Genomic DNA, 12,646 nt, shown 5'->3' on the forward strand with positions numbered 1-12,646 from the left:
TGCAGGGCTCCATTTCATGACCCTGAGATCATGACCTGAGCTGAAATCAAGAGTTAGATCCTTAACCAACTGAGCCACCCAGGTGCCCAGAGAAAACTCTTTTGACTAATAAATATGGAAGGAGTGATAGAGATAGGAAATCACCATTTTGCAATCATTGCAGTAAGAATTGATTCAGGCAAATTTCATCAATCATTGTTAAATCTGGGGTGAGAGGAGAGTTTCTTAAGGAACAAATTATGAATATCATCTCAAAATAACTCCCGACAGCAAATTTATTAATTACAAATAGGAAAATGGTAGCTATGTAATTATGGGAAATGGACTTTATATACCTCCAGTTATAATACTTTGAGAACGTACCATGAATTATGTAATATTCAAGCTGAGAAGTTATAACCCAAATCCAGTCATGAGTAAACAGCAGAGAAACCCAAGTTGAAGGGTATTCAATAAAATGACTTGCCTGTATTCTTTAAAATTGTCAATATTATGAAAATAAAGGAAGGCTAGGAGTCCTTAGAGGTTAAAGGAGACTAAGTATATGTGACCACCAAATGAAGATGTGACCCTCAGTTGGATCCTGTGTAAGGAAAAAACCCACAGCACTTTTTTCAGGAACTATACCGTAGTAATGTAAAAGCGTATCCTTGTTATTAAGAAGCACTCATATTAAGGGATAAAGAGTATGATATATACAATACCTGAAATTTTTATTTATTTATTTATTTATTTTTAAAAAGATTTTATTTATTCATGAGAGACACACAGAGAGAGAGAGGCAGAGACACAGGCAGAGGGAGAAGCAGGCTCCAAGCAGGGAAGCTGATGTGGGACTCCATCCCTGGTCTCCAGGATCAGGTCCTGGGCCAAAGGTGGCGCTAAACTGCTGAGCCACCCAGGCTGCCCATTACCTGAAAAATTTAGAAAAACTTAGCAAAATGTTATAATTTCATGGATCTGAGTAAAGGGTATAAAGAGATTATTTTTTTAAAGATGTATTTATTTTTAGAGAGAGGGAGGGAGAGAATCTCCAGCAGATTCCCCACTGAGTGCAGAACCCCAGCAAGGAGCTTGATTACAAGCTCCTTGTAATCAAGGACCCTGAGATCATGACCCAAGCCAAAACCAAAAGTCGGACACTTAATCTCTGAACCACCCAAGTGTTCCTAAGGAAATTCTTTGTGTCAGTCTGGCAGCTTTTCTGTAAATTTGATATTATTTCAAAATAAGACTTAAAACCTTAATCCTCCAGCATTCAGTGCTGTCCCAAGACCTGAACTTTACATGTTAATTAAATAGAAGCATAGTGTTGATTACATCGTCTGAAGGATAACTAATGAATTGCTACTTTAATCATGAGGGCCACTTTGACATTTAGATGAAACTGAGGTAATGATTCCCCAAGTTCAATTTAGAACTGATTTTATAATTGTGACTATTTTCTGACTTTCCTTGGTAAGGACTATGAGAAATTTTTTCCCTGTACGGCATATTTGGTGTCTTTTATTCTTTGACACCAACTGGGTGGCCAAGAATTCAGTCTTTTTTCTAACACTAACTACCCAGAGTGAGAACGAACTTCACAGCCCAAAACCCACTGTCAAGGGCTCAGTCCCACAAGACTGCCCCTACCCCAGACATACCTCAGGAATCGGGGCACCCATACTTCTAACCAACCAGCTATAAGTCAAGAATTCCTACAAGGCTCTCCTCGGGTTTGACAATTTGTTAGAATGACTTTATAGAACTCAGGAAAATAATTATAGTTTATTACAAAGACTACAACACAGGAATAAGCAAATGGAAGAGACGCAGAGAGCAAGGGGGGCCCACCAAGCTATCATGCCCTCTGTGGGCCATACACCAATGTGGAACTCCACAAACCTAATCATTTAGGTTTTGTTTTTTTTTTATTATTGTTAAAGATATTATTTATTTATTTACGAGAGACATAGGCAGAGAGAGAAGCAGGCTCCCTGCAGGGAGCCCAATGTGAAACTTGATCCTCCATGACCCCAGGCCCACTCCCTGAGCCAAAGGCAGACACTCAACCACTGAGCCACCCAGGCATCCCAATTTAGGGGTTTTTAAGGCAGCTTTGGTTCATAAGCATGACTGATTAAATCATTAATTGTCTATAGTTATGGAAAATTATTTAATGATACCTGTAAATATTACCATTATAATTCAAAAGCATATATTATTCTGCTTGGAAGGCTTTATTTTTTGTTATTACTTTTTGAAGTTTTTATTTTTATTTTTTTAAGATTTTATTTATTTATTCATGAGAGACACAGAGAGAGAGAGAGGCATAGACACAGGTAGAGGGAGAAACAGGCTCCATGCAGGAAGCCCAACATGGGACTTGATCCTGGGTCTCCATGCCCTGGACTGAAGGCGGCACTAAACCGATGAGCCACCCAGGCTGCCCTATTTTTATTTATTTTTTAAGATTTTATTTATTATTTGACAGAGAAGGCATGAATAGTGGGGGGGGGGGGGGAGAGGGAGAGGGAGGAGCAGATTCCCTACTGAACAGGGAGCCTGATACAGGACTCTATCCCAGGACCCTGAGATCTGTTATGGCAGATGCTTAACAGACTGAGCCACCCCAGTGCCCCTTAAGTTTTTATTTAAATTCCAATTAGTTAACATGTATGTGTTATTTAGTGTAATATTAGTTTCAGATATACAATCTAGTGATTTAACACTTCTGTACACACCCTGTGCTCATCATCGCAAATGCACTCTTCAATCCCTGTCACATGTTTTAACCCCTCCCCCCACCCACCTCCCTCTGGTAACCATCAGTTCTCTGTAGTTAAGAGTCTGTTTCTCTCTCTCTTTTTCCCCTTTGCTCATTTGTCTTGTTTCTTAAATTGCTCACATGAGGGAAGTTATATGGTATTTGTCTTTCTAGGACTGACTTACTTAACATGATACTCTCTAGCTCCGTTGATGTCTTGCAAATGGCAAGATTTCATTTTTTTTTTTTATGGCTGAGTAATATTCCATTGTGTATACACCACATCTTATCCACTCATCAGTCAGTGGACATTTGGGCTATTTCCATAATTTGGCTGTTGTAGATAATGCTACTATAAATATCAGGATGCATGTATTCCTTTTTTTTTTTTTTTTTGCATGTATTCCTTTGAATTAGCATTTTTGTATTCTTTGGGTAGTGTGATTGTTGGATTGCAAGGTATAGTTCTATTTTTAACTTCCTTTTTTTTTTTTTTTTTTTTTTCAGATTTTATTTATTCAGGGCAGCCCCTGTGGCACAGTGGTTTAGCGCCGCCTGCAGCCCGGGGCGTGATCCTGGAGACCCGGGATCGAGTCCCACGTTGGGCTCTCTGCATGGAGCCTACTTCTCCCTCTGCCTGTGTCTCTGCCTCTCTCTCTCTCTCTCTCTCTGCATCTCTATGAATAAATAAATAAAATCTTTTTTTTTTTTTTAAGATTTTATTTATTTACTCAGACACACACAGAGAGAGACAGAGACAGAGACAGAGAGGCAGAGACACAGGCAGAGAGAGGAGCAGGCTCCATGCAGGGAGCCCGACGTGGGACTTGATCCCGGGTCTCCAGGATCACGCCCTGGGCCCAAGGCAGCACTAAACCGCTGAGCCACCCGGGCTGCCCTAAATAAATAAAATCTTAAAAAAAAAAAGATTTTATTTATTCATGAGAGACACAGAGAGAGAGAGAGAGACACAGGCAGAGGGAGAAGCAGGCTCCCTGCTCCATTCTGAGAATGGAGAATTTCAGCCAAACTCCATTCTTGAGTGCAGAGCCTGTCACGGAGCTCCATCTCATGACCCCAAGATCATGACCTGAGCTGAAATCAGAGTTGCACCCTTAACCAACTGAGCCACGCAGGCTCCTCAGAAACTTTTTAAACTGAGTGTGTAGATAGGGAATGAAACACTCAATACTCATGGCAGACTGTTTATGCTTGAAATTAGTATTACTTATATAATATGATATATACATATAGCATATATTTGTACATTATGTAATGTACTTTCTACATTAAAATTTTCTGTATTAAAGTCGAAGAGCAAGCAATCGCCATCTAGATCCTAGCCAAAATATGATATAAGGGAAGTTATTCTTTTCTGTCTTTCCTTCTGAACACCCACTGGCTATCCAAAATGGCCTCATCTCCTTCTGTACCTGAACTCTGCCTCTCTCAGTTTCCACTCTGTAATCCAGACTTCAAACTTCTGATCTTTTATTGGGAGGTTGGTTTTTAGGAAGGTCAGAGAGAAACAGCCAAGTGTTAATTTTAATAATTTGTACTGGGATCCCTGGGTGGCGCAGCGGTTTGGCGCCTGCCTTTGGCCCAGGGCGCGATCCTGGAGACCCGGGATCGAATCCCACGTTGGGCTCCCGGTGCATGGAGCCTGCTTCTCCCTCTGCCTGTGTCTCTGCCCCTCTCTCTCTCTCTCTCTCTGACTATCATAAATAAATAAAAATTTTTAAAAAAAATGTAAAAAAAAAATTTGTACTAATAACTAGAGAGCAGAAGTAACCTTTTTTTTTTTTTTTTTTTTTTTTAAGATTTTGTTTATTTGCGAGAGACACAGAGAGAGAGAGACAGGCAGAGACACAGGCAGAAGGAGAAGCAGGCTTCCCGCAAGGAGCCCAATATGGGATTCAATCCCGGCCCTCGGGGTCACACCCTGAGCCAGAGGCAGTCACCCAACCGCTGAGTCACCCAAGGTGTCCCCAGTATTAGTCTTGATTTACTTTTTTCTTTTGTAATTTAAGATTTTAATTATTATTGTTTTTAAGATTCTGTTTATTTGAGAGAGTGAAAGCATGCACACAAGGAACAGCAGAGGGGGAGGTAGAGAACAAGCAGGAGAGGGACCAGCAGACTACACTGAGTGTAGAGCCTGTCATGGAGCTTGATTGCAGGACCCTGAGATCATGACCTAAGCAGAAACCAAAAGTCCAACACTCAACCAACAGAGCTACCCAGGTGCCCCTAAGATTTTATTTTATTTTTTAAGAGCAGTTTTAGATTCACAGTAAAATTGAAAAGAGGTTGCAGAGATTTCCCATATGTCCCTTGCCCCCACACATGCACAGCCTTTTCCATTATCAGCATCCTGCACCAGAATGTTAAGTTTTGTGTTACAATTAGTAAACCTACATTGACACATCATTATCATCCATAGTCCATATTTTACATTAGGGTTCATTCACTCTTGGTGTTATATATTTTATGGATTTGGACAAATGTATAATGACATGTACCCACCATTATGGTATCATACAGGATATCTTATATTTTATTTTTAAAAGATTTTTATTCATTTATTCATGAGAGACACAGAGAGAGGCAGAGACACAGGCAGAGGGAGAAGCAGGCTCCTTACGGGGATCCCAATGCGGGACTTGATCCCAGGACCCCAGGATCATGACCTGAGCCAAAGGCAGATGCTCAACTGCTGAGCTACACAGGTGCCCCTTCATTTACATTTTGAAAGGATTTCTAAAGTCATTATCCGTCTTTGGAGAAAAGTATTTGTTGGAGGGAAGAGTATGCAGAAGCAAAGCAATAAAGGGATGGCTAATGTTTCCCTACCCTTAACTGGCCTGCAGACCTCCCAAGTCACAGGGATTGGTGTTCCTTTGAAGAGTCTTCAGTCCTCTCTTTGGCATGCAGAGTTAATTACAGCATAGTGAAGAGCTTGGGCTTTGGAGTCCAGGCACATAGATCTGGGTTCAAATTCTAGCCTTTACCACTTAAGAAACTGCAACATTATGTAAGTTACTTAATAGGCTTGAATAAGGCCTCCTCTTCCTCATTTGTAAGCATCATAAATGTACCACTGTGTAGAGTAGTGAGGATTACACAAGAAAAACTGTAAAAATACTTAGCACGGGATCCCTGGGTGGCACAGTGGTTTGGTGCCTGCCTTTGGCCCAGGGCGCGATCCTGGAGACCCAGGATCGGGTCCCGCATCGGGCTCCCTGTGCATGGAGCCTGCTTCTCCCTCTGCCTGTGTCTCTGCCTCTCTCTCTCTCTCTCTCTGTGACTATCATAAATAAATAAAAATAAAAATAAATACTTAGCACGTAATAAACATTCACTATATGTAAATTATCTTTTTGTTGTTGTTAGATTGAATGTGCATTCTTTTTTGTTGAGTGAAGAGTTCTATATATGTTATCTAGGTCAAGCTGGTTGATAGCATCGCTCAGGTGTTCTATCCTTACTAATATTTTTTGTCACCTATAATATCAGTTACCCAAAAGAATATTGAAACCTCCAACTGAAATTATGGATTTTTAATTTTTCCTTTCAGTTCTCTCCATTTGTGCTTCCTTTATTTTTTATCAATTTGTGCTTTATTTATGTTGAAGCTGCGTTATTAGGTGCATACACATTTAGTACTGCTATGTCTTCTTGAAGAATTAACCCCTTTTTCATTGGCAGATTCTCCTCTTTATCCTTGGTAATATTCCATGTTCAGAAATTTACTTTTTCCAATATTTGATATGACTATTCCAGCTCTTTTTGATTGTTTGGATGGCATATCCTTTTTGTTTCTTCAGTTTTTAATGTATCTGTGTCTTTATATTTAAAGTGGATTTCTGGGGATTCCTGGGTGGCTCAGCGGTTCAGCACCTGCCTTTGGCCCAGGGTGTGATCCTGGAGTCCTGGGATCGAGTCCCACGTCGGGCTCCCGGCATGGAGCCTGCTTCCCCCTCTGCCTGTGTCTCTGCCTCTCTCTCTCTCTCTCTCTCTCTCTCTCTCTCTGTCTATCATGAATAAATAAATAAAATCTTTAAAAAAAATAATAAAGTGGATTTCTTTTTTTAAAGATATTTATTTATTTATTTATTTGAGAGGGAGAGAGTACAAGTGGGGTGGAGAGGGAGGAAATGCAGAGGGAGAGGGAGAAGTGGATACCTCGTTGAGCAGTGAGCCATGGGGCTTGATCCTAGGACCCTGGGATTATGACCTGAGCTGAAAGCAGATGCTTAATTGACTGAGCCACCCAGGTGCACCTAAAGCAGATTTCTTACAAGATATATAGGGATCATGGACTGTTTAGGCTACTTATATTAGACTGTTTAGGCTGTTTATATTTATTGAAATTTTTGATAATATGGTGCTAAAACTTAGCATCTTGGTCCTTGTCTTCTATTTATCCCATCTGGACTTAGTTATCTCCTCTTTTCCTACCTTTTTATTTATTTATTTATTTATTTATTTATTTACTTATTTATTTATTTATTATTTTTGAGATTATTTTTTATGATTACATCTTTATTTTCACTATTGGCTTATTAGATGTGCCTCTTTTTTTTTTAAGTGGCTGTTTTGAGGTTTAAAAAATATCTTAACTACTCTATTTTCATAGTGTTATACCAGTTTATGTATTAGAATCTTACCAATAGTATTCTTAGATTTCTTCCTCCCATTCTTTGTGCTATTATTGTCTTACATTTTACTTATACATAGGATATAAATCCCACAATCCATTATTATTAATTTAGCTTTAAACAATTACCATCTAAAATTTTTTTAATGAGAAAATGTTTTTTATATTTGCCATTGCTGATGTTCTTTGTTCCTGGCTGTTGGGAAATGAATTATTCCCATTTCCCCCATCTACCTCCAGTATCTGCAAACCATTATTTCATGTATTTTGTCTGATTTTCTAGTTGTTAAGGTAGTAAGGTAAATCCAATCCCTATTACTCCATCATGATTAGGAGTGGAAGTACCAGTTTGAGTGAAGGATTAAACTCTTTAAGTATTAAAGAATTTTTTCTAATCATACAGGATGTCAAGAAAAATTTTTGGTTTTCCATATTGGTAAAAAATGTTTCAGGAAGGATGTGGCCAATTTATAAGTTGAATTGTACTCTATTTATTTGCTTAGAAAATAAGTAGTACATTCAGATGGCTCAAAATGTGTATGGTCCCTCACCCATATAGTTTCTAGCCACTACGACCATTGTTCTCCCATATTCAGACAGTCTTTATCATTAGTTTCTGATGTGTTCTTATGTTCTTTTATTTTCATTTATAAACACATAAAATTTTATTACATATATTCTGCTCTATATAATGTCCCATTTTATGGATTAAACTACAATTTAGTCCCTTTTTAGTCTTCTCTTGTTATAAGTAGTACTAAAATGAGTGGCCTTGTACATATTTCATTTTGTGCATGTGCAGTTAATTTTTGAGAAATTGGGTCATAGGATAAATGTATTTTTAATTTTGATGATTATTGCCAAGTTATACTCCATTGCATTTATATCATTTTACACTCCCACCTCCATAGTATGAGAGTGCTTCCTCCTCAGCATATCTTCATTAACATCAGATGAAGATTTTTGTCTGTTAATTTTTAAAACAGCATGTCCTTTAGTTTTAAGTTGTGTGTTTGTTATCATGACGGAGATAGAGCATGTTTCCTGTGGTTAAGATCGAATTATGTTTCCTTTCTGTGCACTGTTAGAATTCTTTACCCATTTTCCTGTTGAACTGTTAGATTTTTTCTCCTCTTTTTTTTTTTTTTAAGATTTATTTATTTATTTGAGAGAGAGAGAGTGCTTGTGAATGGTGGGGGTAGAGGCAAAGGGAGAGGGAAAGAGAATCCTCAAGTAGACTCCCTGCTGAGGGTGGAGCCCTATGTGGGGCTCAGTCTCCGGACCCTGAGGTTATGACCTGAGTTGAATTCAAGAATCAGCTGCTTCACCAACTGAGCCACCCAGACGCCCCAGACTTTTTTCTTCTTTATAGGACTTCTTTTACATTAAGAAAAGTAGCTCTTTGTGATATAGCTTATAAGTATTTTTTCCAGTTTGTTGTATGACTTAGACCAGTAGTATTTTTAGCTACACATATAGTGGTTTTGTATGTGTGTGTGTGTTTTTCTTTTAGTATATGTGCTGCTGAAGCAAGCACATTTTTTTTCTTTTAATGTGATTTTAGGGCTTGTACAATTTGAATCATAGGATACACCTGATAATTTGAAAGATATGCAAATACTTCATTTAGAAAGATAACTATAAAGTGCAACTTTATTCTGCTAACTACTTAATAGTATAGCTTGGAGGAGAAAGGGTGTTTTTGCTTTACTTTGAACATAAGTCTAACAGGTATCTCATAGTTTGATAATCAGTTATGTAATAATGAGAGAGAGATGGAATCTTTACCATAGTTTATAGTACATTCTTTTAGGTAGTCTAATGTGTTTATGCCTCTTGAATAATCCAGTCTTTTATAAAGATTATATTTATTATTTATTAGTGAGAGCATCAACAGTAGAGGGAGAGGGAGAAATGAGCTCCCTGCTGAGCAGGGAGCCTGATGTGGAGCTCGATCCCAGGACCCTGACCTGAGACGAAGGCAGACGCTTTAACCAATGGAGCCACCTAGGTGCTCCTTGATAATCCAGTCTTCCCTTAAAATTTTAGTGCAGCTTCATCATTAAAATGTATCACAGGTACTATAAAGTTCAAAAAGTGGAATTATAAGAAGTTACTCTGAGAAAGCAGGTAATAAGTTGATTTCAGTACCTTCAAAAGATACTTTGTCTTCTTATCTTTCTTTTTGTATAAGAAAGAACTTGTGAAGTTATGAGGTAATTTAATTTGTTACAGTTATTGAATTAGCACAGTTCAAAATGAGGAGGCTTGGAAGTGATCAGAGATCAGATGGTAGTTCGTGCTGTCCAAGAGCACTTAACTTTATCTTAACACCCTTATCTTTGTTCTATAAAGGTCCCATTTTACTTTCAGTGTATTAATTTGAAGAGGGGAAAGAGTTGTGCGGCCACAGAGTAGACAGTGTTTTATTTGTTTCGCTTTCCTCTTTGCTATATGTTCTGTCATGATTACTGTGCTACTTTTTGATATATTCTTTTACTTTGAGCAGTATTGCTTGAAAGCTGACTAGTGGGTAAATAATTGTTAGTCTCCATATAGAGTAGCCTTGTTGACAAGTAGAACGGATTTGGAAGATTATTTATTTATTATAATTTTATTTATTATTATTATTTTTTAGTTATTTAACATCTTATAAGTATCCTAACATTTTTGTGCTTCTACTGATTGTTATTTTACTTATTGACTAATTTTGTAACTCGTGTAGTTTTTGAGGAAGTTCAAGATAGTGGTGCTATTTCAGTATTTACAATGAAGTATGTAGATCAAAGCATGATATATTTTGGCTAAGAAAATATTAGAGTAACTTTTATTTGAATGGGAATATATATATAGTAGTTTTATCTGCTTGTAACTCCTAGTCATAAAATAGATTTAGCTCACTTTTTAAGTAAAGTTGTCCAAATATTTAAACATAAAGCAATTTAAATTCAAGTTTAACTTTGATTAAGTATAATTTAAATAATCTTAAGTTACATACTTAAAGTAATTCCATGCATGGATCTTCTATGTAATAAAACTCATTATGTTTAATTTTCCCAGCAGAAATTCAGGAAGCAAAAGCTCCCAGTCCTTCCATAAACCGGCAAACCAGCATTGAAACGGATAGAGTGTCTAAAGAGTTCATAGACTTTCTCAAGACCTTCCACAAGACAGGCCAAGAAATCTATAAGCAGACCAAGATGTTTTTGGAAGCAATGCATTACAAAAGGGTAGGTTGATAGTAACCACTTAGAAACATAGAGTTTTGATTTTAGGATAGGTCTTAGAGATAATCTAGTGTAACTTTGTCATTTTATACCTGGGAAAATCAAAACCTGAGATATTACTTACCTAAGAAATGTCACGGATTCAAGTTAAAACCTAATTCCCAGGCTAGTACTTTTCCACTGCAACTCTGTGGTGTTTGGATCATCTTTGCATGGAAAGTCTGACGCCAACGCCACTTATATTGTGTGCTTTAGTAATAAGCCTTCCTAACTTGTCACCTTGTAAGTAGTATAAACCACCAAGACCAAAAACATAGTGTACCTTGAATTCTAAATAACAGTCATTAGATCAAGGAGCATTCATGTTAGCGTTTTTTGTTTTGTATTTGGATACAAAATACCTCTCCTTGCTCAGGTAGAGAAGGGAAACCTAGAATTTATATTTGGAAAGGTACCTTAACTATCCAGTTTCAGTCCCCTTATTATTATTATTATTTTTTAAGATTTTATTTATTTGTTCATGAGAAACACGGGACGGGGTGTGGAGGGGAGGCAGGAACACAGGCAGAGGGAGAAGCAGGCTCCATGCAGGGAGCCCAATGTGGGACTCGATTCCAGATCTCCAGGATCATGCCCTGGGCTGAAGGTGGTGCTAAACCACTGAGCCACCCGGGCTGCCCTCAGTCCCTTTATTTTATAGGTGGGGAAGGTGAGAGCCAGAGAGGATAAGTGACTTGTTAAGGTTACACAGCCACATTCTGCCAGTGTCAAAACTAGAACTTGTGCCTTCCACATGTGTGTATTTAACCCATAATTTCTAAACTGTAATTTAGTTGCAATAATTCATAAGACTACTTGTAAAGGGACTCATTTTTGTAAACAATCATCAATTTTATTTGTAATGTTCTTCACCTGTTAAACTCAGAATTAACTCTAAAATCCCCTTCTGTAAAGTGAGAAAGTCTTAAAAAAAAAAAAAAAAGAGAGGGATCCCTGGGTGGCACAGCGGTTTAGCACCTGCCTTTGGCCCAGGGCGTGATCCTGGAGACCCGGGATCGAATCCCACGTCAGGCTCCTGATGCATGGAGCCTGCTTCTCCCTCTGCCTATGTCTCTGCCTCTCTCTCTCTCTCTCTGTGTGACTATCATAAATAAATAAATAATTTAAAAAAAAAAGAGAGAGAGAGAGAGAGGGAATAAATAAAGCAGCAAGGTGATGAACTGCTTGGCTGTATTCCAGCTGTAGTCAGGAACACTAGGCTAATAAGCAGTCATCTTCTGCCAAAATACTTTTTAGATATGGAATTCAGTTTTAGTAAAGGAGAAAAGAAGCTTTCTTTCTTGTTTTTTGGTGTGTAGATACACTGAGAATAAGTAAGCAGCCCTGTTGTTGGTTTTTTTTTTTTTCCTAAAGTATTTGTAAACAGTAACATTTAAAGAAAGCATAGATCATTGATGTTTTGAGTTAGAAGCAATGATAGACTTCCTCAGTAGGGAAACATCAGAGCTCATGTGGTGTACAACTTTCACTTTTTAACCAGAAGTAAAAACTAAGGCTTTGTAGTTATTTATTCTTTAGCCCATACAGAATGTTTACCAGATATCTATACTGTTTTGGCATATATACTACAGTACATATAGCACATATACTCTGATGCTATATTTTAGAAAACCAGTCAGCTCATTTATCAGCTCATCAGAACCGATTTATTCATTTTTCTTTTGCTCAGAACTATAATGTGCTCTTGTTCTGTAATAATTTAGTTGACTTTTAAATCAGTACACTAAAGTATAAAGGTAGTTAACTGGTGCAGATACCATTATGCCTAACTTTTAAAGGCATCACTAATTGATATCAGAAAACTGGATAGGAAACCAAAAAAAAGGAGAACTGGATAGGGCTTCAGATTCCTTGCATTTGAAGAGCCATCATGCAGCCTGTTTTCCATTTCTGCTCTAGCCCTAAATGTTCTGTGGCTGAGTGGCCAAGTCTTATACATGTGTGTTTGGC

At 37.8% G+C, this 12,646-nt stretch overlaps 1 protein-coding gene across 11 annotated transcripts in view; it reads left to right on the forward strand.

Moving 5' to 3' along the window:
• LOC112646092 (BTB/POZ domain-containing protein KCTD7) overlaps positions 1-12,646 on the forward strand; it is a 95,147-nt gene that overhangs the window by 56,878 nt on the left and 25,623 nt on the right. For 8 of the 11 annotated variants that reach the window (XM_049110786.1, XM_049110782.1, XM_049110785.1 and 5 more), the window contains one exon: positions 10,470-10,639. In XM_049110786.1, coding sequence (XP_048966743.1) covers positions 10,470-10,639 — 170 coding nt within the window. The remainder of the gene's footprint in view (positions 1-10,469; positions 10,640-12,646) is intronic. The other 3 variants (XM_049110784.1, XM_035718161.2, XM_049110790.1) reach the window with 1 other exon arrangement.

The sequence above is a fragment of the Canis lupus genome, chromosome 6 (genome assembly GCF_003254725.2).
Source record: "Canis lupus dingo isolate Sandy chromosome 6, ASM325472v2, whole genome shotgun sequence".
Taxonomy (NCBI): domain Eukaryota; kingdom Metazoa; phylum Chordata; class Mammalia; order Carnivora; family Canidae; genus Canis; species Canis lupus.